General features: G+C 44.0%; 1 protein-coding gene across 1 annotated transcript in view; it reads left to right on the top strand.

Annotated features, from left to right (window-relative positions):
* The window catches only part of MSH4 (mutS homolog 4), a 96493-nt gene that overhangs the window by 37967 nt on the left and 35430 nt on the right, over positions 1-23096 (top strand). Inside the window, exons 8-10 of the mRNA XM_040360673.1 lie at positions 886-953; positions 15833-15907; positions 16901-16965. Coding sequence (XP_040216607.1) covers positions 886-953; positions 15833-15907; positions 16901-16965 — 208 coding nt within the window. The remainder of the gene's footprint in view (positions 1-885; positions 954-15832; positions 15908-16900; positions 16966-23096) is intronic.

Here is a 23096-nt window from a genome sequence, read left to right as displayed (position 1 = left end):
CACTGAACCCGTGAATACACGCTGTCAAAGCCTGGAGACCGAGAAGCGCGAATCAGCTCTAACCAAACCTTCACTAACACGAGCAAACCCGTAACTAGCAAAAGAGGAACAGAGGGCGGCGCCATTAACTTTGGTCTTCCCCTTTATAGTGACGTCGTACGTAGTTTACGTGCACGCGTTCCGGTACGACGGGAATTTGGTCCGCTGGTGTGTACACGCCAGCGGAACAAAACAGAAATCAGCCTTGTACGCCGGAAACTGTCGGGCAGACAGTTTCCAGCGCACAGATCCGGTCGTGAGTACAAGGCCTCAGTGTGACAGGCAGTTAGTGTTAGGTTCAGGGTAGCCCCCGTATCCCCCCCCTAATAAAGTTTTAACCCCTTGATCACCGCCCTAGTTAACCCTTTCGCTCCCTATTGCCAGTGTCACTAAGCGATCATTTTTCTGATCGCTGTATTAGTGTCGCTGTTCCCGCTAGGTAGCTATTTTATTTTTTATTGCGATTTTTTTTTTACTAAAGACATGTGGCTGAATAAATTTTGGCCTAAATGTTTGACTAAAATTTAGTTTATTTGATTTTTCTTATAACAAAAAGTAAAAAATATTGATTTTTTTTCAAAAATGTCGCTCTATTTTTGTATATAGCGCAAAAAATAAAAATCGCAGAGGCGATCAAATTCCATCAAAATAAAGCTCTAAGGACACGAATTTTGTTTTGGAGCCACGTCGCACGACCGCGCAATTGTCTGTTAAAGCGACGCAGTGCCGAATTGTAAAAACCCCTTGGGTCATTTAGCAGCATATTGGTCCGGTCCTTAAGTGGTTAAGTGTTTTTATAGATATATCTGTGAATGTGATCTTCTCAATTCAAATATTTTTTTCCAGTCCTTTCCAGATTTTTGGATACAGAACAGCTTCTTTCTAACCTTATTCAGATTCCAAAGCAGGACACGGTATGTACAAATATGTGGTAGTTGAGATATATGATACATATTATGAATAATTAAGCTGAATACAAGGGTTAAAGGGTTTTTTGATCTGATAGTTGTGCACATTTCACTACGAGAGGTCAGTGGTCAACTTTCTTGATGCAGAGGGCCCCAACTGCAGCCCTTTACATCACCATTTTGCAGATATTCAGACAGCATTGTAATATATTATGCATGACAGACTCCCGTGTCATAGGCAGTCGGATACCTGCACCTGCTGTCACTACACAAACACATTTTTCCTTCAAAAAGTTTTGTTCGACTTTCTATTCATTAGTGGGGTCAAATTGATGTTCGTTTGTGGTATGTGGTTTTTGTTCAGAAATGTATGTTAAAAGCAAGTGAAATTTTTGAACGACATTCGTCTATTCATTGAATGTACAAAGAATGTTCATACAAATATTCTTGTTCAAAAATCCATACGTGTATGGGCCAGCATAAGACATTTAGTAGCAGCAGTATGATTTTGTATCACCTTTCATAATGGGATTAAAAAAACTAAAATGATCCCTTTAGAGTACAAAAACAGCAGATAACCACTACTATAAAGGGGTTATTTATACTGTGAAACAGTGAAAGAATTTTATATATAAATTTGGAAAAACAGCCATGCACATGTGCACACTTGTAGAGTTCAGTATTTCCAATTATCTGATTTTGATGCATTGAATACAATGCTGGCAGGGACCTGATGGCCTCCAAAACAGCCATCAACTGGGGGCCTGAACATTGATCAGCAGTTCAGACCATGTTCAGCTGCTCGGAGATGAATCACATGCAGGTACTATTACAAATCAGGATGTTTACATAGTTAATGTACATATTTAGTCAGGTTGAAAAAAGACACAAATTCAACCAAAAAAAAAAAAAACAATCCCATGTAACCAATTCTATAGCCACAGTTGATCCAGAGGAAGGCGAAAAACCCCAGCAGAGCATGATCCAATTTGCTACAGCAGGGGAAAAAATTCCTTCCTGATCCCCCGAGAGGCAATCAGATTTTCCCCGGATCAACTTTACCTATAAATGTCAGTACCCAGTAATATTATGTACATTTAGGAAAGTTTCCAGACCTTTTTTAAAGCAATCTACTGATCTGGCCAGAACCACCTCTGGAGGAATTCTCTTCCACATTTTAACAACTCTTACTGTGAAGAAACCTTTCCGTATTTGGAGATGAAATCTCTTTTCCTCTAGATGTAAAGAGTGCCCCCTTGTCCTCTGTGATGACCATAAAGTGAATAACTCAACACCAAGTTCACTATATGGACCTCTTATATATTTGTACATGTTGATCATATCCCCCCTTATTCTCCTCTTCTCAAGAGAGAATACATTCAGTTCCTCTAATCTTTCCTCATAGCTGAGCTCCTCCATGCTTTGAAAAAATTACAGTAAGTGCATATAACTTTATAATGTATTAACTTTCATTCAAAAGGCCATTGGCAACAAATGATTTATCAACAGCTTGATACATTCTTTCCACCAATATCATCCTTTGTTTTCAGTTGCTAGTGAACCTTTTTTGGTCCTTTTTTTTGCATGGTTAGGGGTGTCCTTTCTTTAGGTTAAAGTGGTTGTAAACCTAAAGTGGTTGCATACCTCTATAGTGTGTACTTGTCTCAATTAAAGTGGAGGTTCACCCGGAAATATTAATTTCTCTTATCGTCCATGGACGGACACAGCTCCTTAAATCTTGACAAGTGGGTTATGTTCCCTGTTTACAGGAGAGGACTAGGCAGAAACATGTTAAATAGTTAAATACATGTTACATTAACAGAGTTGAACAGCCCCGCCCAGGGGGCGGTCCCTCCAGACATAACCCTCCTCACTGCAGCTTGCAGCCTCAGTTTCGTTCTGCCTAGCAAAGGAGAAGGACGTATGGCTCCCTTTGGGCCCAGCGCCCTGAGGAGAAATTTTATTTTATTTTACTTTACTTTTTCTTGAAGAATCTTCTTTCAACTGTTGGCTGAGAGACAGGCTGGATATTATAGATCCTTGTAGTCTACTCAGTCCGACCAGCAAGCGTGGGCACACCTTTGCAAAGAGGCTTGGTCTGCCACGCCATACCTCATGACTCCTGAGGTGGCCGGTGAGCTTTGCTCCGAGGTCCACATATGACTGAGCTGTGGTGTTGCCTCAATCACAGTGGACCGGGCCGACAGCTACCTCCATTGCGGTTGTAGTTCTGTCAGGAATGCGTCAGCGAGTCCTCGCTTGGACGGGTAAGTACAGTCCCTCCTGCTTCGGTGGGTTGGTAAGGCTGGGCATTCCTGGGGTTCGGGGGTCCCTTCCCCTTACTTCCCTGCTCCTTTCCCTTGCTGCATTGCTAACATTGCCGCTGTCAGGGGGGAGGGGGCCTTCCTGAGGGGACTGTGTTATCTGGCCTGTGCTTTTTCTTTTTTGTATTGGGCTTTCCTGTGAGGTAAAAAGCCCTGTGATGAGCACAGATGTTTATGATTATACTTCAGCAGACGCTGACTGATTGGTGACACCTGTAACGGTTTTGCTTTTTATGCTGTATCTGTGACTTGTCCTTAAATAAAACAGCCCTATGAGGCTTTTCCTGTTTAAACACAGGTCCCTGCAAAAGTTACCTCACGGTTCTTTTCCTCTCACAGACAGCGCTGTGCAGTCTCCTCCTGAGGGAGTCCCCTGGTTACCCCTGGTCAGCGCAGCAAGTGGGTGAGAGGCCCTGAATAGGGCTCTAGGAGCTTTTGTCTATTTGTATGGACAGGTGTGCATATTATAATACACACTATATGTAAATATTGGAGTCAGTATCTGGGTCCTTCCCCACATGCTGGTGGTGGCAGCAGGTGTTAGCACCTGTGATTCCCACAGAGTTTTTATTGTAGTCCTGGACACAGTTTGTGCCAGGGTGGGGGTGGACTGCGGGCGGGCGGTAAAAGAGTGCCCCCTTCCCCCGTTATCCCCTGGGGAATGCTCTGTTATGGAGCCATGGACTAGGTACCTAGTTGAAAAAAAAAAAAAGGCAGAATAAGGCATTTATGGGTGCGCTTTTTACTGCTGCAAGGGACTCTCCTAAGCTGCATAGTGCAGCTGGGTTTCCGCTGAGGGCTCGGTCTTTTTTGGATCACACAAATCAGACCGCTGTGTAGGTTTTTTCCTTCTGTGCCCTTCTTTGATAATTTCTGAGATGCGGAATGAGAAAAGCCACTGAGGGCTTTTGTAGTCCCTCACCGCCGGGCGGGAACCCCTACTTGTATGGATCTGACTGATAGAAGATCCGAAGTACTGACCCGTTCCATGTTTACCATGCTGGGGTCTGGCTTGCGGCCTATTGTGGCCACTACACTGGGGTCTCAGTGGTCGCTGGCGCTATTTTTTTTTGGGAGATTTTTCAATTACATTGAAAACTCCCATTGGCGCCCATTTTGTCGTAGCCACGCTATGGCGCAGCTTACATTGTGCTGGCCTTTTTCCTGTGGCCGCGTTCTGAACGCTCGGCGGCCATCTTGGAGTAGTCCTGACCCCTAGTGCTGTATACAACTCACAGAGTGAGCATTTTGCACCAGACAGTGGAGGAGCACCGACTCTCTCCTGAGGTTATTAGCCTAGCGGACCAGCTGGTCCAGGGCCTCATATAGGTCTGTGATGCTTCATTGAATGCTGCGCCCTTGTTATCCAGGGCGTCTGTTTCAGAATGGTTTTATGCACACGGTGGTGTAGTGCTTAACTCCATTACTTGGCAGCAAAAGAGTCATTGGTTCGAATCTCCAATCTGCCTGGAGCTTGCATTGTCGCTCCCTGTGTCTGTGTGGGTTTCCTCCGGGTACTCCGGTTTCCTCCAAAGACATGTGTGCATACACCTACATAATATACATACACACTATGTGTGTGTATTATTTAGGGGCAACCCTCCCAGGCCGTCAAAGGCCCAGCTGGGGGACTAATCTGTCCCTGGGTGCATAAGCCGATCACGCCGGCACCCAAATCCTGCCAATGTATATAGCCTTCCCTCCCTGTCTCTAGGTGGGAGGGGCGGCTTGCAGGTTCACAATTCAGTGAAACCTCCCTGCTCTCCGATTAGTGGGTCTGCGAGGTGGTCTCTTCGGAGTACTAGATAGGGTTTCCTCCTATCCACAGAACAAAGTTCTGTCCTTGTGTCTTCCCCTCCCGGCACGTCGGTCTGCCTTGGGCAGTGTGGGATTTGCTAAGCTGCAAGGTAATTTTACCTTTCCTGCAGGACGAGAGTTTTGGGGTTTTCTATGGGCCTCAGGCCCTAAATACCTTTGTGAACGTCGGGTAGTTCCGCATGGAATCCATTTGTTCGGTGGTAGCTGCGCTTCATCCGGGGGATGTCCTGACGTCCTCGGACATCAGGGACGCATACATGCATGTCCCGTTTTGCACATGTCACAGTGTTTTTTTCTGTGCTTCGTGATGAGAGAAGGGTCTCTGTCAGCCTGTGGCCCTCCCTTTTGATCTGGCGTCAGCACCATGGGTTTTCAGCTAGGAGCTCGCACTTATTTGAATTTTGTTGGGTCAGCGAGGCTTTGCCTCATTGGCTACTTTGACGACTTTCTTCTGAGAGCAGCTTCTGTCTCCGACCTAGTGGATGGGTTATTCCCATTCAGACCCTCCGAAGATTCGGGTGGATGTTAGACGTTTAGGCCAGAAAGTGTAGCTCAGTGGCAGCAAGCCTGCCCTACATGTGTGCGACCCAGGGTTCAAATTATGGGCATGCTAGGTTCCGACTCAGCGTTGGAGTATCTAGTGTTGATCCAGACTCCTCAGTGGCAAAGGTCCTTCTTCCCCTGGAGAAATTGCAGACTCTTCAGTCTGCGGAGAAGGTATTGGCATCACGCAATCGGTCTTCTCTCCGGGCGCCTGCTGGTTCAGGGTCTGTGGGTAGCCTCCTTCAAGGTGGTACTGTATGCCCAGTTCCACACCCTGGTTTTCCAGTGGAACTACTGTCCAGGTGGTAAAAATCTCTTGTCTCTGAAATCATTAGATTCCTGTGCGCCACCTAGTCAGAGTCTCTCTGAGTTGGTGACAGAGATTCCCGACTCTTCGGTCCGGGAAGTTGTTCCTTCCTTCCAGTGGTCGGTGTTTACGACGAATGCCAGCTCACGGGTTGTGAACCTGGAGGTTCACAAAACTGGGGGGTCCAGTCGGCCCTGAGTCGCTGGACTTGCGTGGACCTATGACCACACCTCCTTGAATGTGTCTGGTCTCGGTAGCTACCCAGGGTCGGGCCTGGCTAGTGCCTGGTGGAAGACCGCCTGGGAATACCAGGTGCTGTCTACTGTTCATTGTCCTACTATTTTAGGCGATCAGGCTATGCTTCTCCTTGTGGTCGACCAATCTGGTTTCAGCCGGACAACGCCACGGCCGTGGCTTCAGTCTACCATCAGGTATGCCGGCAGGCAGACTACTGGAGTCGCCAGATGCTGGACCAGGGCGACTGGTCTTTGTGCTTTGGGGTGTTTCGGCTCCCTTGCAGGAGGTGAGCCTCACATGGCATGGATCTCCTGGCAGCTTGTCTCCGCCGCAAGGGTGTCAGTTAGTGGCCAGGTCTAGTGATCTTGTACAGACGCGTCAGTCGCGCTGGTGGCCCTGTGTTGTCTGTATCGGTGATTTTTTGCCATTCCTCCATGGTAGTTGCTTCCTCGGCCGCTCCACAGAGTGGATGCTGAGGAGATCCCGATGATTCTAATCGCTCCAGATTAATCTCGGCGTCCTTGGTACGCTGATATCGGGCGCCTGGTAGCGGAGGCACCCTGGCGATTGCCAGGGCAGGAGGTTCCTGTCTCAAGGTCCCATACTTCCTCCTGTTGTACAGTCACTGACTTGCTTAACATGGTTATTGGAAGCCAGACTTTAGGTGACCAGGGTCTGTCTGACTCGGTCATCTCAACAGGGCACCGTAGTCTTCTTCCGGAGGATCTACCGTCGCACCTCTCTTGGTGCGAAGGGATGGAGTGACGTCCACGGGCGTACTTTCAATGTCCAGGGTCCTGCTGTTTTTAAAGCTTGGATTGGATCTAAAAATTGCTTAAAGCACCGTTTGGGGGCAGATTTCAGCCTTGGCTGTGTTTTTAGTGGCCTTTTTGCGGCCCGTTCCCTGGTGGGTCCCCTTTTTTTGTGTGCAAGGGGTTTGTCATATACTTTCCCCTCTTGGCCCATCTCTTCCCCCATGAGTTTTGACTCTGGTGCTCTCGGTTCTTCAGGAACCTTCCTTTTGGAAACATCAGAGAGATTTTCTCTTGACACTATCTCAGAAGGTGGCCCCTTTAGTGGCCTTTACCTCTGTTAGAGGGGTTTCTGAGTTGGCGGTCTTGTCTTGCAAGCCGCCATGCTTGATCCCCCATAAGGATTAGGTGATGGTGCGCCCGCGACCTTCCCTTCTTCCGAAGGAGGTTTCGGCCTTTCATACTTTAGGCGTGGTACGCGCTTTGCGGGTATACCAGCCTACTACGGCTCCATTTCGGAGCTTCTGACTCTCTTTTGTGTCGGTGTCTGGTCCACAAAAGGGCCTGGCGGTCTCGTCGACCACCATTTCTCGGTGGAACGGGCAGGCCGTCATACAGGCCTATGCTCCTAAGGGCGGGCCCCCCTTTTCCGGTCACGGCACTTTCGACCAGGGCAATTGGTGCTTCCTGGGTTTTTTTTTTTTTTTTTTTTTTCCCGACATCATGCGTCGGTCTCACAGGTGTGCGAGGCGGCGATTTGCTCGTCCGTTCACGCTTTTTCCAGAATTTACATGGTTGCTGTGAGTGCATCTTATGATGTTTTTTTCAGCCGCTAGTTTTTGCCGGCGGCTGTTTAAAGTTGCACCTCCTCCGTTGAGGAGCTCTGCTTGTTTTGGGGTGAAGTTAAAATTGTTTTTACTGATATATTTCCCACCCCTCGTTTTTTGACACTGCTTGGGGACGTCCCACTTGTCAAGATTTAAGGAGCTGTGTCCGTCCATGGACGATAAGAGAAAATAGGATTTTTTGTACTCACCGTAAAATCCTTTTCTCTGAAGTCCATGGACGGACACAGCTCCCACCCCTCCTTTTTAGGTTTGTACTGCTTGTTACGAACTGAGGCTGCAAGCTGCAGTGAGGAGGGTTATGTCTGGAGGGACCGCCCCCTGGGCGGGGCTGTTCAACTCTGTTAATGTAACATGTATTTAACTATTTAACATGTTTCTGCCTAGTCCTCTCCTGTAAACAGGGAACATAACCCACTTGTCAAGATTTAAGGAGCTGTGTCCGTCCATGGACTTCAGAGAAAAGGATTTTACGGTGAGTACAAAAAATCCTATTTTTTAACGTTAGATGGATGCTCATTTTGTCTAGGGGAATCGGCTAGTTTTTTTTAAATCGAAGCTGTACTTACCGTTTTAGAGAGCGATCTTCTCCGCCGCTTCCGGGTATGGGCTGCGGGTCTGGGCGTTCCTATTTTGATTGACAGTCTTCCGACAGGCTTCCGACCGTCGCATCCATCGCGTCACGATTTTCCAAAAGTAGCCGAACGTCGGTGCGCAGGCACAGTATAGAGCCGCACCGACGTTCGGCTTCTTTCGGCTACTCGTGACGCAATGGATGTGACCATCGGAAGCCTGTCGGAAGACTGTCAATCAAGTAGGAACGCCCAGTCCCGAAGACCCATACCCGGAAGCGGTGGAGAAGATCGCTCTCTAAAACGGTAAGTACAGCTTCGATTTTAAAAAAAACTAGCCGATTCCCCTAGACAAAATGAGCATCGATCTAAGGTTAAAACAATTTTTTTAGGGTAAACTCCCGCTTTAAGGCTCTATTCACACTAATATGACTCCAAAGTCATGCAACTTTGGTGAAACTTTAATGCAACTTTGACCCAAATTTAGGGTGCGATTTGGATGTGACTTGTCCCTCTGTAGAGTCAGACCCACTGTTGCACTACTGTTGCATGTAAAACATCCAGGTACGACTTCCATACAACTTTTGAGGGTTAACATTGAAGTCTATGGCTCTCAAGTTGCATGAAAGTCAGGCCAATTTAGTGCTTGAACTTTGAAGTCGATGCGACTTCAGGTCGCACATATATGAATAGTTATCATTGGAAAACGTGACTTGTCATGTGACTTTAATGTCCAAAGTTGCATGACAACATGGCGTGTAAAAGCATGAAGTGTTATTTTTGTCTGCTCCTTCGTTCCTCCACTATCAGCATGAATCACTTGTGACAAGTTTTCCTGACACCAAGAGAAAGAAGGTGACAGGGGAGGGACCAGCAGCTGATTGAAAGCCCCAGCTCTGTTCCTGTGTGCTATGTGAAAGGGCGATTGTTCCTTCCCTCCAAGCAGTTCTCAGAGCTCTCCTCACTGAATTATGAAGTGTGTAATTTCAGCTCTCTCTGCCCCTTTATTTCTGAACTCTCAGACAAGCTTATAAATTCTGGACTTTGAATGGATGTAGAGAAGAAAGGGTTGCAGATAGACAGACACAACTTATGTAGGAGGATTTGTTTCTTCTCTGTGTATCACCTGAGGATAGCCCCTTTATTGGGTATTTCCCAGCCACTTTAAGTCTGTCTGGTATATGACTGGCCTGGGGGTACAGTATGGCTCTGTTTAAACCATCATCTGCTGTACCATCCATGAATTGTTTATCATTTATGTCATTGTTTTTTTTCAAGAAACACCTATTCCTTCTAATTATAATGTTCCTAACACATAATTATCCCTCATTAGTGTAATCTTCAGTGTTGTATAGTTATCTAAAGACAATCAGGTGTCAGTTCCTCCGGTAACAAGCTCCTTGTTTATCTAAAGCTTCTCCAACCACTGGCTCATCCACCTGATACGTGGTTGTCACCCTCGTTTCCTGTCACCTGTTGTCATTGATTTGTTTGCATGTTTGAGTGTTTCTCACAGAGCAGTAACCTGTAAGTAAGCTAATAATTAGTAACCTGATATACGGTACAGTATAATCTGTCTCAGCCTTCTGTACTGCCATAGTAAATGGAAGACCCAGCTGGACAATTATACATACTTCAAACTTTGTTAAGGTTTTTGGATCACTTGGATATATAACCTTATTGGCCAATTACATACAGTAGGAAGTGTGTTGCGTGCAGCAGAAGAGAGCACTGTTGACTGTCAATGGTTTGTTTCACATGGTCTTCAGGTTGTATAAGACCATTGTGAACAGCAAGCTTTAACCCCCCTGGCGGTGTTCCCGAGTCTGACTCGGGGTTAGATTTCTGTGCTGCGATCGGTAACCCCGAGTCAGACTCGGGCTTGCCTCGCTAGATCCACAGACAGGGTTTACTTACCTTGTCCCTGGATCCAGCGATGCCACCGCGCTGTGTGAGTGAGCGGGACCTCGCTCGATTCACACAGCGTCCTCCTGTGCCGCAGATCTCCGTTCCCTGCGACGTTACGACGCACGGGAGCGGAGAACGGCGCCAAATTCAAAAACGTAAACAAACACATTACATACTGTAATCTTATAGATGACAGTACTGTATGTAAAAAATACACACCCCCCTTGTCCCTAGTGGTCTGTCCTGTGTCCTGCATGTTCTTTTATATACTAAAAACCTTTCTTTCTGCCTGCAAACTGTAGATTGCCATAGCAACCAAAAGTGTCCCTTTATGTCAAAAATGATTTTAGAGCAGCTAGAAAACAGCGATAATAAATTATAATCACTTGCAGAATTGTGCGATAGCGATTTGTGGGGAAATCCGTCATAAAAAAATAAAAGTAATGACAGCGACAATTCTGCAACTGAGCAAATTTCAGTGATTTTGAGTTGATTACATTATTGAATACATTTTATTATAATTATATTATTATTTGTTATAATTATTTATAGTTATTTATTAGATTATAATTTTGTTTTTAAAAAAATTTCATACCCGGGATGCCTACTAGACTCTGGTTTGGTCAGATTTAAGTGAGTTATTCCTAAAAATTACAGACCTACAGTATAAAACGCCAAATTTCCTTGCAAATAATGGTACCGCTTTCAGCACCTTTTTTCTGAAAGAATCATACCGCCAGGGAGGTTAAGCAAGCTGCTAGCAGGCTTTCAACAAACTTCAGGAAGTTCTGAAGCCTGCTAGCAGCTTGTCTAAATTGGCAATCAACACTCCTATTAGGATCTGTGTTGAACATTTACAAACTGGAGCTGAGAGGTACTTTAAACACTTGACATCTGGAAGATTTACCTCCCATTTTTTGCGATATGGCGCTGCGTTACTTTAACTGACAATTGCGCGGTCGTGCGATACTGTATCCAAATAATTTATGTTCTTTTCTTCCCTCCACAAATAGAGCTTTCTTCAAGTGGTATTTGATTACCTTTGAGGTTTTTTTATTTTTTGAGCTATAAACCAAAAAAGACAGCCAATTAAAAAAAAAATATATATTGTTTGCTTTTTGCTAAAAAAAACATATCCAATAAAAAATTGAAAAAATCAAATTTCTTCATAAATTTAGGCCAATATGTATTCTGCTACATGTTTTTGGTTGAAAAAAAATAAGCGTATATTGATTGGTTTGTACAAAAGTTATAGCGTCTACAATTTCTTTTTTACTAGTAATGGCGGCGATCAGCGACTAACTGACACTGTTGACACTTTTTGGGAACCAGTGACACTAATACAGTGATCAGTGCTAAAATTATGCACTATCACTGTACTAATGGCACTGGCTAGGAAGGGGTTAACAGTAGGGCTGCAACTAATGATTATTTTCATAATCGATTATTGTTTCGATTAATCGGTTAATAACCTTAAAAAAAAAGAAAATTTTGCCGCGATTTGCATTTTTATATATTTTTTGGCCAATTTGTTGTCGGGCAGATTAAAAAACACAAATTGCCGCAAAAAAGCATTACATGCTTTTCTGCAGCTTCTCCATTGAAGTATATTAAACCAAAATAGCACTGTTTTGTGTTAAAAAAACTCCTTGCCCTTTCCAAATACGCAGCAGCTGAAAAAATCATGGATGTGAACGTGTCCCATAGCAAAACATGTAAATGAACTGTAGTGTTTCTGCAAAAAACATAGAGGTGGGACCCGGGCCTGAGAGGTTTAGTAACATAATGGGAGTTAAAAAAACAAAAATTAGTACACAAAGAACAAATAATTGCTACAGTAAGGGGTTAATTTTTTACTGTGGGGCAGTGAAAGTGATATTTACAGTAGCGATTCGCTCTTTTTGTACTATAATGGGCTAATTTTAGTTTTTTTTAACCCCATTATGTTACTGGTCGATTAATCGATTATGAAAATGGTAATCGATTCATTTCATAATCGATTAGTTGTTTCGGCCCTAGTTAACAGGGGCAATCAAAGGATTAACTGTGTGCCTAACCCGTGTTTTCTTACTGTGTGAGGTGCTTTACTAGGGGAAGACATGGATCCTAGTCCCTGCTTTGCAGACACACAGGATCAATGCCTTCCCTCCTGTCAGAACAGCAATCGGCCTTGTGTCTGTCTCTCTGGCTGATGATCGGTGGGTGCCGATGGGCCGTTTGGCTCCCATTGTGTGTGATCACAGCGGAAGTGAGCTGACATGCATGTGCACCCCCTACCTGGAAGTGCAGCGTGTGTATATATATATATATATATATTTATTATAACTGGCACAGAGGTGCCGCCCCGTAGCAGTAAAACTGCTATAGGACAGACCCTAAGTGGTTAAAAGCTTCAACAAAGCTTGCTGAAAGCTCTGCAAATGCTTTGTCAAAGATTGTTGTTCACTCTGCTCTTAGGCCCCTTTCACATTGAGGAGTTTTTTAGGCGGTACAGCGCTAAAAATAGCGCTGCTATCCCACCTGAAAAACTCCTTTACTGCAGACTCAATGTGAAAGCCCGAGGGCTTTCACACTGAGGCGATGCGCTGCCGGGAGACAAAAAAATCTCCTGTCAGTAGCATCTTTGGAGCGGTGAGAGGAGCGGCATGTATACCGCTCCTTCACCGCTCCTTCCTTCCCAAACAATGGGAAACCGCGGCAATACCGCCCGCAATGCCCGCAATAGAGGCGCATTGCGGGCGGTATTAACCCTTTATCGGCCACTAGCGGGGGGTTAATACCGCACTGCTAGCGGCTGACTCCCGCGGCAATCCCGGCGGTATAGCGCCGCTATTTTTAGCGGCGTTATACCGCCACCGCAGCTCCCGCACCAGTCTGAAAGGGGCCTTATACAAGCTGAAGGGCGTGTGAAACAGGCCAAAGTCTGCATTGAACACCACAATTTTTCCAATTTTCCATTGCAATGCCCCAATTCTTTTATTTAACGGTTCAATTTTAGAACCTCAGTATGGGCTCTGGACATTGGGAAAGGTGCTTGCGCCAGGGCAGGGCTTATTGAGAACTTAGGCAGAAGTTGAGGTAGAGAGTACAGCCCAGGATCATAGTGGGGAAGATGAATACAGGTGCTTGCAGGTACCATAGAGTTCCACTTTACTAATCCTGCTAATCAGACACCGTCACTTGCCTTTGATGGACAAAGTGACATTGGCTTCTGATATCCCACTGGCCTCAGCAGTGTATGTTTACCACTTCATGCCCCCCTTACTGCCAGGTAAACTCTGTTGTCAGAGATAACAGGGTGGGTGATATCATTGCCTATCCATGTACCAGTGTTTGGCCTGGCGATTGGCCACTTATGCCACGTACACACGATCGGTCCATCCGATGAAAACGAACTGATGGATTTTTTCATCAGTTATCCGATGAAGCTGACTGATGATCAGTCGCGCCTACACACCATCGGTTAACAAAAACGATCGTGTCAGAACGCGGTGACGTAAAACACTACGACGTGCTGAGAAAAATGTTCAATGCTTCCGAGCATGCGTCGACTTGATTCTGAGCATGCATGGATTTTTAACCGATGGACGTGCCCACAGACGATCGTTTTTTTCTATCGGTTAGTTAACCATCAGATAATTTTAAAACAAGTTCCTAGTTTTTTAACCGATGGATAAAAAACCGATGGGGCCCACACAAGATCGGTTAGTCTGATGAAAATGGTCCATCAGACCGTTTTCATCAGACAAACCGATCGTGTGTACGCGGCATTAGACCCAATTGCCAGGGGAGGTCACATTTTCTCCCATACTCGGAAGCTTTGCTCTGTTAGCGCAACAAAATGGGGGGGGGGGAGAGGGAGCATTAATTGATGAGTATTCTTTACTGGGGGTCAACTATGAGGAGACACTGTCACTTAGCGCTAAATGGGCATGCCATGCCTCTTGCTATCCCTTCCAGCAGTACCTTTGTATAGAGAATGTTGTTATATTTTTATTGCTCCCTCTCCCATGTCGCATCTCTCTACCAATAGGTAAATAACAGCTGTGAAAACTCTGTGTAATTGACTTTACCTTCTCAAGTCTGATATGCAGTCTGTGTCCATGTTTAATAATAAAATAAAAAAGAGAGCAACAATATTTACTAAAGTCCCATATCAGCGCTATAACAGGACCAATGTTTCGAGGGCATGTCAGCCCTCTTTATCAAGGTGACATACTGAGATGTGTCTAAAAAAGTATGCCTGGGCACAATTACACCAACCCTCACTAATATGGCACAGCGTTAATTTAACTGATAATTGCGCAGTCATGCGACACTGTACCCAAATCATTTATACCCTTTTTTCCCACAAATAGAGTTTTCTTCTAGTGGTATTTGATCACCTCTTGGTTTTTTAATTTTTTATTGATTGGCTGGATTTTTTTTTTCTAATGGCTGACTTCAGGTGTTTAAAAATGTGCAATGGGGCTGATTTACTAAAGGCAAATAGACTTTATTTTTTTTATTTTCCTTGTACGCAATTGGGTACTCTTTGCAAAGTGAAGCTTTACCTCATTTACTAAGTTCTAGCGCAACTGCACTTGCAGAAGGCAACTGCACTTTGCAAAATGCACAGTCTATTTGCCTTTAGTAAATCAACCCCTCTGTATCTACCAGAATAGATACATTGAATGACTTGTGCTATAACAGCAAGTTGTCACTGCACAGTACAGAAGATTAGCAATCTGTGAAAAGCACACAACAGTAGTCTGTGGGGTTTATTTACGAAAGGCAAATCCACTTTGCACTACAAGTGCACTGCAAGTGCAGTCTCTGTAGATCTAAGGGGTAGATCTGAAATGAGGGGAAGCTCTGATGATTTCTATCATCCAATCATGTACATCAAAAATGCTGTTTATTCTTCTCCTTGCATGTCCCCCTCAGATCTACAGCGACTGCACTTGTAGTGCACAGTGGATTTGCCTTTAGTAAATAAACCCCCCCCCCCCCCCCCCATCTCCATTGGGGAGCTATACCTCTTCTTCATGGCTGTTGATGGATGTCATTGGGAAATTAGGGCAAATCTCATCATTGAAGACACAGAGGGGCACTTTGCCGTAGTGCAGTAGCTCCAAAGTTTAGCAAATTAGGTAAAGCTTTACTTCACAAAGAATATCCAGTCGCATGCAAGGAAATAAAAGATAAAAAAAACAGAGTTTTTGCTTGCAGATTGATTGGATGATGGAAGTCAGCAGAGTATCTGCTCATTTATTAAGCTCTGAAGCAATTGCACTTTGAAAAGTACAGTCTATTTGACTTTAGTAAATCAGACCCAGACAGTAATAAAAACTTGACAAAGGTCTCAGGTCTTTCCCACTTTCTCCATAACTGTTTTGCCTGAAGTTGGGCTTTAATATAACATTACATTTGTCAGGCACTATAAGGATGCATCTACACCAGACTGTCAGAAATCCTTCACCAAAGCTTTCACCAGTAAATCCTGATAAATACATTCTGTAGATATGTTTTTAACTTTTGGATAATATCATGGTTGCTCTTGAGTGTATTTAATGGAATTCTAATTATTTACCCAACAGGAAAAAGCTGCAGATACAAAGATCACCTTTTTAATTTCACTGAAGCATACCCTAGAGCTTGTGGAGCCCTTAAAGGTAACTGCAAACTTCAGATTCTGTTATTGCAGCCTGGTTAGATGGGCAGATGCACACAGCTAAGTTCTTAAAGTGGAACTGAACTTAAAAGTGAAAATTTGCTTTCCTATACCTCTAGAAATGTTAGTTGTTTCTAAGCACTGAAAAATAATTTGGCAATTTCCGGTAAGTGAGGTTGGCTAGGCATTCTTGTGCCTTCAGCCTCATAGCTATATTTCTGCAGTGTGAGATCCAAGGCCTCTCTCTGCTGGCCTCTGGAGATTTGGAGTGAGATTTGGTGATGTCACTTCTGTGCTGCCCACTGGTTTCCTTGCTGGAGGCTCTGATGTAACGAGGCAAATCCCCGCCACTACCAAGATGCAGGGAACGGAGCTCGGCGGCACTCTACACTGTGAATCGAGCGAGGAGGACACCGCTCGCTCACACAGCGGGGAGGCATCGCAGGATCCAGGGACAAGGTAAGTAACTTGTGCCTGTGGACGCTGCGAGGCGATCCAGAGTCTGGCTCGGGGATACCGCTTTTGGTCCTGAAATTTCACCCTGAGCCTGACTCGGGAATACCGCTCAGGGGGTTAACATGGGCAAATATGCAAAAAGCACTAAAAATGCATAGGTGTGAACCAGGCCTTAAGGTTTGTTTTACCCTCCGCAAATAAGGAGTTGATATTATTATTATTATTTCCGTAAAGGAGCAAAAATCATCTGTAAAATGCAGTTACTTATAGCAAGCAATCACATATAGCTTGAATAGCTTGACGTTAGTCAGAAATGCAAAACCTGCACTGAATCTTGTGAGCTCCTGACTTCCATACATCACCAATCTCCACTGTCTGTTCTTATAAACTGGAGTGGGATTTAGGAACAGATTTACATCCTAGGCATTAATTTATTAGGACATTTGAGAGACTGCAGCCATTCTGTGTAAATCTTTCTATAGGTAGATAAATTGAGGCATTTACTCCTTATATATTCAGAAAAAATCTTCTTTTACAGGCTGTACTGAAAAACTGTAAGACGTCACTTCTCAAAGCTTACTATTCTTCTTTGGAGGATGAAAGGCAAGTTTTCAGTCATGTTAACTCATCTACAGGCTATATTTTCCCTCAAGCATAGATACTTCTCTTGATCACCTGATGCATTTTGATGCCTCATTGTTTAGAGCCCATTCAAGTACATGGCTAGAATATTTGTGGTTGTTTCATTATGTGTCTCTTAGGTACAGTTAGATCTATTACATTGTTGTTGTTTTTTTGGTTTCTAAGACATGTTGGGCACACTGTGGTAACTTATTGCATGCAGAAAGTGCCTTTTTAAACAGTATTGTCACTTGTCCATTTTTTACATGTTAAGACATTTTATTATTACACATGCATCTAGAGATGACCAAAACAATTTAGGCAAAACTGATTTTCCCCCGGAATTACAGATTTTGCCTATTTATCTGTCAAAACTTTGCTAGATATGCAGTTTTTTTTAAAGGTGTGTTTAGCAAAAAGGGGAGTATAGCCTCATGTAAAAATTAATAATAAATAATAGTAACGTACCATCATCCCAGTTGTAGTAGAGAAAAGGGGGAGAGTAGGGGCAAGGGAATAGTAGCTGGGGCTAAACCCAAAGCTACCCACTCAGTTGGTTTGGGGGACTATCTCGGTACTGATGAAATACAATAAACCTAATAGTATAAAAAGTTTATTTGTATATAAAATTGCAAAACAAACAATTGTACAAATCAACGATTGGTCAAGGTCGACTAGTTTTGCGGGAAATACCGCTTCATCAAGAAAGCCAATCTATCGAATAAATAATACAATAAAAGCATGTAATATAATTCAGCAATAAAGTATAGAATTCATAAAAAATAATAATAACTTACCCGATGAGTCAATTGATAAGGCACGGAGCCGGGCGGCCCAGGAGGTTCCCCCCACGGCGAACAGGGGGATATTTTATCGTGGAAATCTGGGCATGGACAGAAAAAAAAAATATATATATATATATATATATAACCCCATAGCATGGCAGGATAAGGGAAGGGGGGGGGAGGGAGTGGGGTAGGAAAGAGGGGAAAGGGAGGGGGGAGAAAGGGGGCGGAGGTGAATTGGGGGGAGGAACAGGGAAGGGGGAAAAAAGGGGGGGAAAAGGGGGAGGCCAATGGAGTGGTGTATTTTTTATTCTATAGATTGGCTTTCCTGATGAAGCGGTATTTCTCACGAAAATAGTCGACCTTGACCAATCGTTGATTTGTACAATTGTTTGTTTTGCAATTTTATATACAAATAAACTTTTTATACTATTATGTTTATTGTATTTCATCAGTACCGAGATAGTCCCCCAAACCAACTGAGTGGGTAGCTTTGGGTTTAGCCCCAGCTACTATTCCCTTGCCCCCACTTTCCCCCTTTTTCCCTTCAAAGGTGTGTTTAGAGCAGTTTAATTTATTACATTTGTGTGAAATATTACATTAATACATTTTATTGGCATTTTATGTGATAGATCAACACAAAGTGGCACGTACTTGTGCAGTGGAAGGAAAATGATAAATTATTTTCAATTTTTTTTACACATAAATATGTGAAAAGTGTGTTGTGCATTTGTATTCAGCCCCCTTTACTCTGATACCCCTAACTAAAATCTAGTGGAACCAATTGCCTTTAGAAGTCACATAGGGCCAGATTCACATATAATTACGTTGCTCCTGGGCAGCGTAACGTATGTGATTTACGCTACACCGCCGCAGGTTTACAGCGTAAGTGCCTGATTCTCAGAACACTTACCTGTAAACTTGCGGCGGTGTATCGTAAATGCGCTCGGCGCAAGCCCGCCCAATTCAAATGGGGCGGGCACCATTTAAATTAGGCGCGTTCCCGCGCCGAGCGTACTGCGCATGCTCCGTCGGGTAAATTACCCGACGTGCATTGCGCTAAATGACGTCGCACCAACGTCATTTGCTTAGACGTTAACGTAAATGGCGTCCAGCGCCATTCACGGACGTCTTACGCAAACTACGTTGATTTTTAAATTTCGACGCGGGAACGACGGCCATACTTAACATGGCTTAGGACAACTAGGGCTCAGCCCTAATTTTACGTGGCGTAACTCGACGGAAACGACATACAGTTAGATCGACGGGACGTTCGGGGATCGCCGTAAGTATTCATTTGCATATTCTACGCCGGCCGCAATGGCCTCGCCACCTAGCGGCCGGCCTAGAATTGCATCCTTAAGATCCGAGTTACATGAGGGCAGTCCTAAAATATGGCGGCTTTGGGAACAAAATAATACAGTGGATATTCTCCATGTATTCAGGCTTAACAGCCCAGGTACGGGCCAACGGAATTCTGTCCGAGCCTCTCACAATCTCAAATGGGACAAGACAGGGCTGCCCTCTGTCTCCACTTCTATTTGCCCTGTCACTAGAGCCCTTTTTGTGTACGCTACGAGCAAACTCTAATATTTCAGGCATACAAATAGGGAAGAACCACTGTAAAATTACAGCCTATGCAGACGATATGTTGTTCAGTCTTACAAACCCGTTGATTACAATTCCAGAATTAATGAAGGAATTTGAGAGATACGGATCTTTATCGAACCTACGTATCAATTTTAATAAATCGGAAGCGATGGGGGTAAACGTCCCACATATAGCGATAAACTATCTAAAACAAAAATTTAAGTTTAAATGGACTGACAATGCTCTGACATACCTTGGTATACAATTAGCAGGGAAGGTGGAGAAGATCTTTGAGCTGAACTTCCCACCCCTCTTACAGAAAGTAAAGATCTTATTGGATAAGTGGAACCAGGGTTTTCATAGCTGGCTAGGACGCTGCAATATTATTAAGATGAACATACTCCCGAAAATGTTGTATTTATTACAAACATTACCAATACATATTCCATCAAAGTATTTTAAACAGTGTCAGAGAGTGATCTTTAAGTTCATATGGGCACATAAGAACCCCCGGATACATAGGAAACAACTAATGAGCACTAAGCAGCAGGGAGGACTGGGAGTCCCAGATATAAGGAAATATTATTACGCAACACATCTGAACAGGCTAATAGACTGGAATAGGCATTCAGATACGAAGCTATGGGTACAAATCGAACAGGCGCAATTCAAAACACCTCTAGAAAGAGCACCGTGGTGGTTTGCCTCACTCCCTAAAGAAATGAATAAAAATCCAATAGTGGGTAACACGGTGAGGATCTGTGCAGCAGCACTACCTATGATGGGCATCGAGCCCAGGACCTCCCCACTATACCCAGTGATAGGTAACCCCCTCTTCCCATCGGGATACGAAGACGGAGCATTCCGGCAGTTGAGAAAAAGAGAGTGTATACAAGTAGCAAGGTATATCCACATGGGAAGATGGGTAACCATAGCGGAACTGATGGAAATAGGAAAGGTATTCCGTTTGAAATTCTGGAATGCACTTCAGATAGTTCACTTCCTGAACACTTTGCCAAATCCAGAGAGCTTTGAGAGACCACTCATGAAATTCGAGAAAATATGTAACGAACAAGGAACATTACTACATAGTCTTTCTATAAGCTATGAGTTATTAGTACGATCAGGAGGTTGCCCTCTGAGGTGCGTTCAGGAATGGGAAAGGGAATTGGAGAAGTCCTTCAGTTCGGAACAGCGACAATGCATATACAGGCGAACACACGAAACATCAATATGTGTGAGAATACAAGAGACAAACTATAAGATCTTCACAAGATGGTATAGGACACCAGAAAAGTTAAGCAAAATGTTTGCAGAGGTATCAGATAAATGCTGGAGGTGCCAGAGAAGCAAAGGAACGATGTTACATATATTCTGGGAGTGCCCAATGCTAAGGAGTTTCTGGGCAGAGATTAAAAGTGCTTTACAGTTTTGCTCAGATTATGAGATTCCGGAAGATCCGGAATTCTATCTTCTGCATTTAAACCAAATACCAGAAAAAGCCTATAGGGAAATGATTATATGCCATCTATTAGATGCCGCTAAGGCCTGTATAACGAAGAGGTGGAAGTCACCAGTCCCACCAACAGCGGAGATGTGGATATGTAAAGTTAGGGAAATAAGCAAATTAGAAGAGTTAGTCCTGACAACACAATATAAAAGGGAAAAATATTTAAGAACTTGGACTCCCTGGAAGTCCTATATGGACCACAGGGGGGAAGGTTAAGGGGGATAAGGCCGAATGGTATAGAAGGAGCCCGGGAACTTGGATTGGGTATATGTGGGACTTAATGAGAAACCACAGAAATATGGAGAAGGGTCGGAGGAGAGGGAAGTAGGGTGGGTTGTTGTGTTTTTTTTTTTTTTTTTTTTTTTTTCTCCCTTTCTTCTTCTTTCTCTCTCAGGGATGTTTGGGAAGGGGAGAGATATGTAAGAAGGAGATATATGTTTGATTTTGACAACAAGGTTAAAGGGGATGTATAATAATAAGGACTGTGACTGTTGTTTTGTAATAATGTTCTGTTATGTAATTTTTTATTATTTTATTTATATGTGTTGTACTGATTTGTTTTAAAATAAAAAAAAAAAAAAAAAAAAAGAAAAAAAAAAAAGATCCGACAGTGTAATTCAATTACACCTTTCGGATCTTAGGGCTAGCTATGCGTAACTGATTCTATGAATCAGTCGCATAGTTAGGACGGCCCTAACACAGAGATATGACGGCGTATCAGGAGATACGCTGTCGTATCTCTTTTGTGAATCTGGCCCCTAATTAGTAAATAGTCCACATGTGTGCCAAGAGGCCCATGGTAACTCTGGAGGAGCTGCAGAGATCCACAGCTCAGGTGGGAGAATCTGTCCACAGGACAACTACAGGCATACCCCACTCGCTGGAAAGTGTAAAATCAGGCTCACTTCTGCATAGAAACCAATGAGCTTCTAACCCCAGCTCGTTCAATTAGGCCTGGTAATAAAACCTGAAAGCTCATTGGTTTCTATGCAGAAGTGAGCCTGATTTTGCACTTTCTAGTGATAGTAAATAAACCCCATTGTGTATATAAAAGTGGGGTATGCCTGTATTAGTTGTGCACTTCACAAATCTGGCCTTCATGGACGAGTGGCAAGAAGAAAGCCATAGTTGAAAGAAAGCCATAAGAAGTCTCGTTTGCAGTTTGCGAGAAGCCATGTGGGGGACACAGCAAACATGTGGAAGAAGGTGCTTTGGTCAGATAAGACCAAAATTAAACTTTTTGGCCTAAAAGCAAAACGCTATGTGTGGCGGAAAACTAACACTGCACATCACCCTGAACATGAACATCACCCCACTGAACATCACCCCACTGAACATCACCCCACTGAACATCACCCCACCGTGAAACATGGTGGTGGCAGCATCATGTGGTGGGGATGATTTTCTTCAGCAAGGACAGGGAAGCTGGTCAGAGTTGATGGGAAGATGCATGGAGCCAAATACAGGACAATCTTAGAAAAAAACCTGTTAGAGTCTGCAAAAGACTTGAGACTGGGGCGGAGGTTCACCTTCCAGCAGGATAACAACTTTAAAACATAAAGCCAGAGCTACAATGGAATGGTTTAAATCAAAGCATATTTATGTGTTAGGCCCCGTACACACGACCAGTTTCCTCGGCAGAATTCAGCTTCCGACCGAGTTTCTGGCTGAATTCTGCCGAGAAACCCGGCCGTGTGTACACTTTCGGCCGAGGAAGCCGACGAGGACCTCGGCGAGGAAATAGAGAACATGTTCTCTATTTCCTCGTTGTTCTATGGGAGAACTCGGCCCGCCGAGGTCCTCGGCGGCTCCAGGACTGAACTGGCCGAGGAACTCGATGTGTTTGGCACGTCGAGTTCCTCGGCCGTGTGTACGGGGCCTAAGAATGGCCCAGTCAAAGTCCAGACCTAAATCCAACTGAGAATCTGTGGCAAGATTGAAAATTGCTGTTCACAGACGCTCTCCATCCAATCTGACAGAGCTTGAGATATTTTGCAAAGAAGAATGGGCAAAAATGTCCCTCTCTAGATGTACATAGCTGGTAGAGACATCCCCAAAAAGACTTGCAGCTGTAATTTCAGTGAAAGGAGGTTCTACAAAGTATTGACTCAGGGGGGCTGAATACAAATCCACACCACTATTTTCACATATTTATTTGTAAAAAAAAATCAAAAACATAATTTTTTTTCTACTCCACAATTATGTGCCACTTTGTGTTGGTCTACAGT

The sequence above is a fragment of the Rana temporaria genome, chromosome 7 (genome assembly GCF_905171775.1).
Source record: "Rana temporaria chromosome 7, aRanTem1.1, whole genome shotgun sequence".
Lineage (NCBI taxonomy): Eukaryota > Metazoa > Chordata > Amphibia > Anura > Ranidae > Rana > Rana temporaria.
This window is presented reverse-complemented; position numbering and strand designations above follow the sequence as displayed.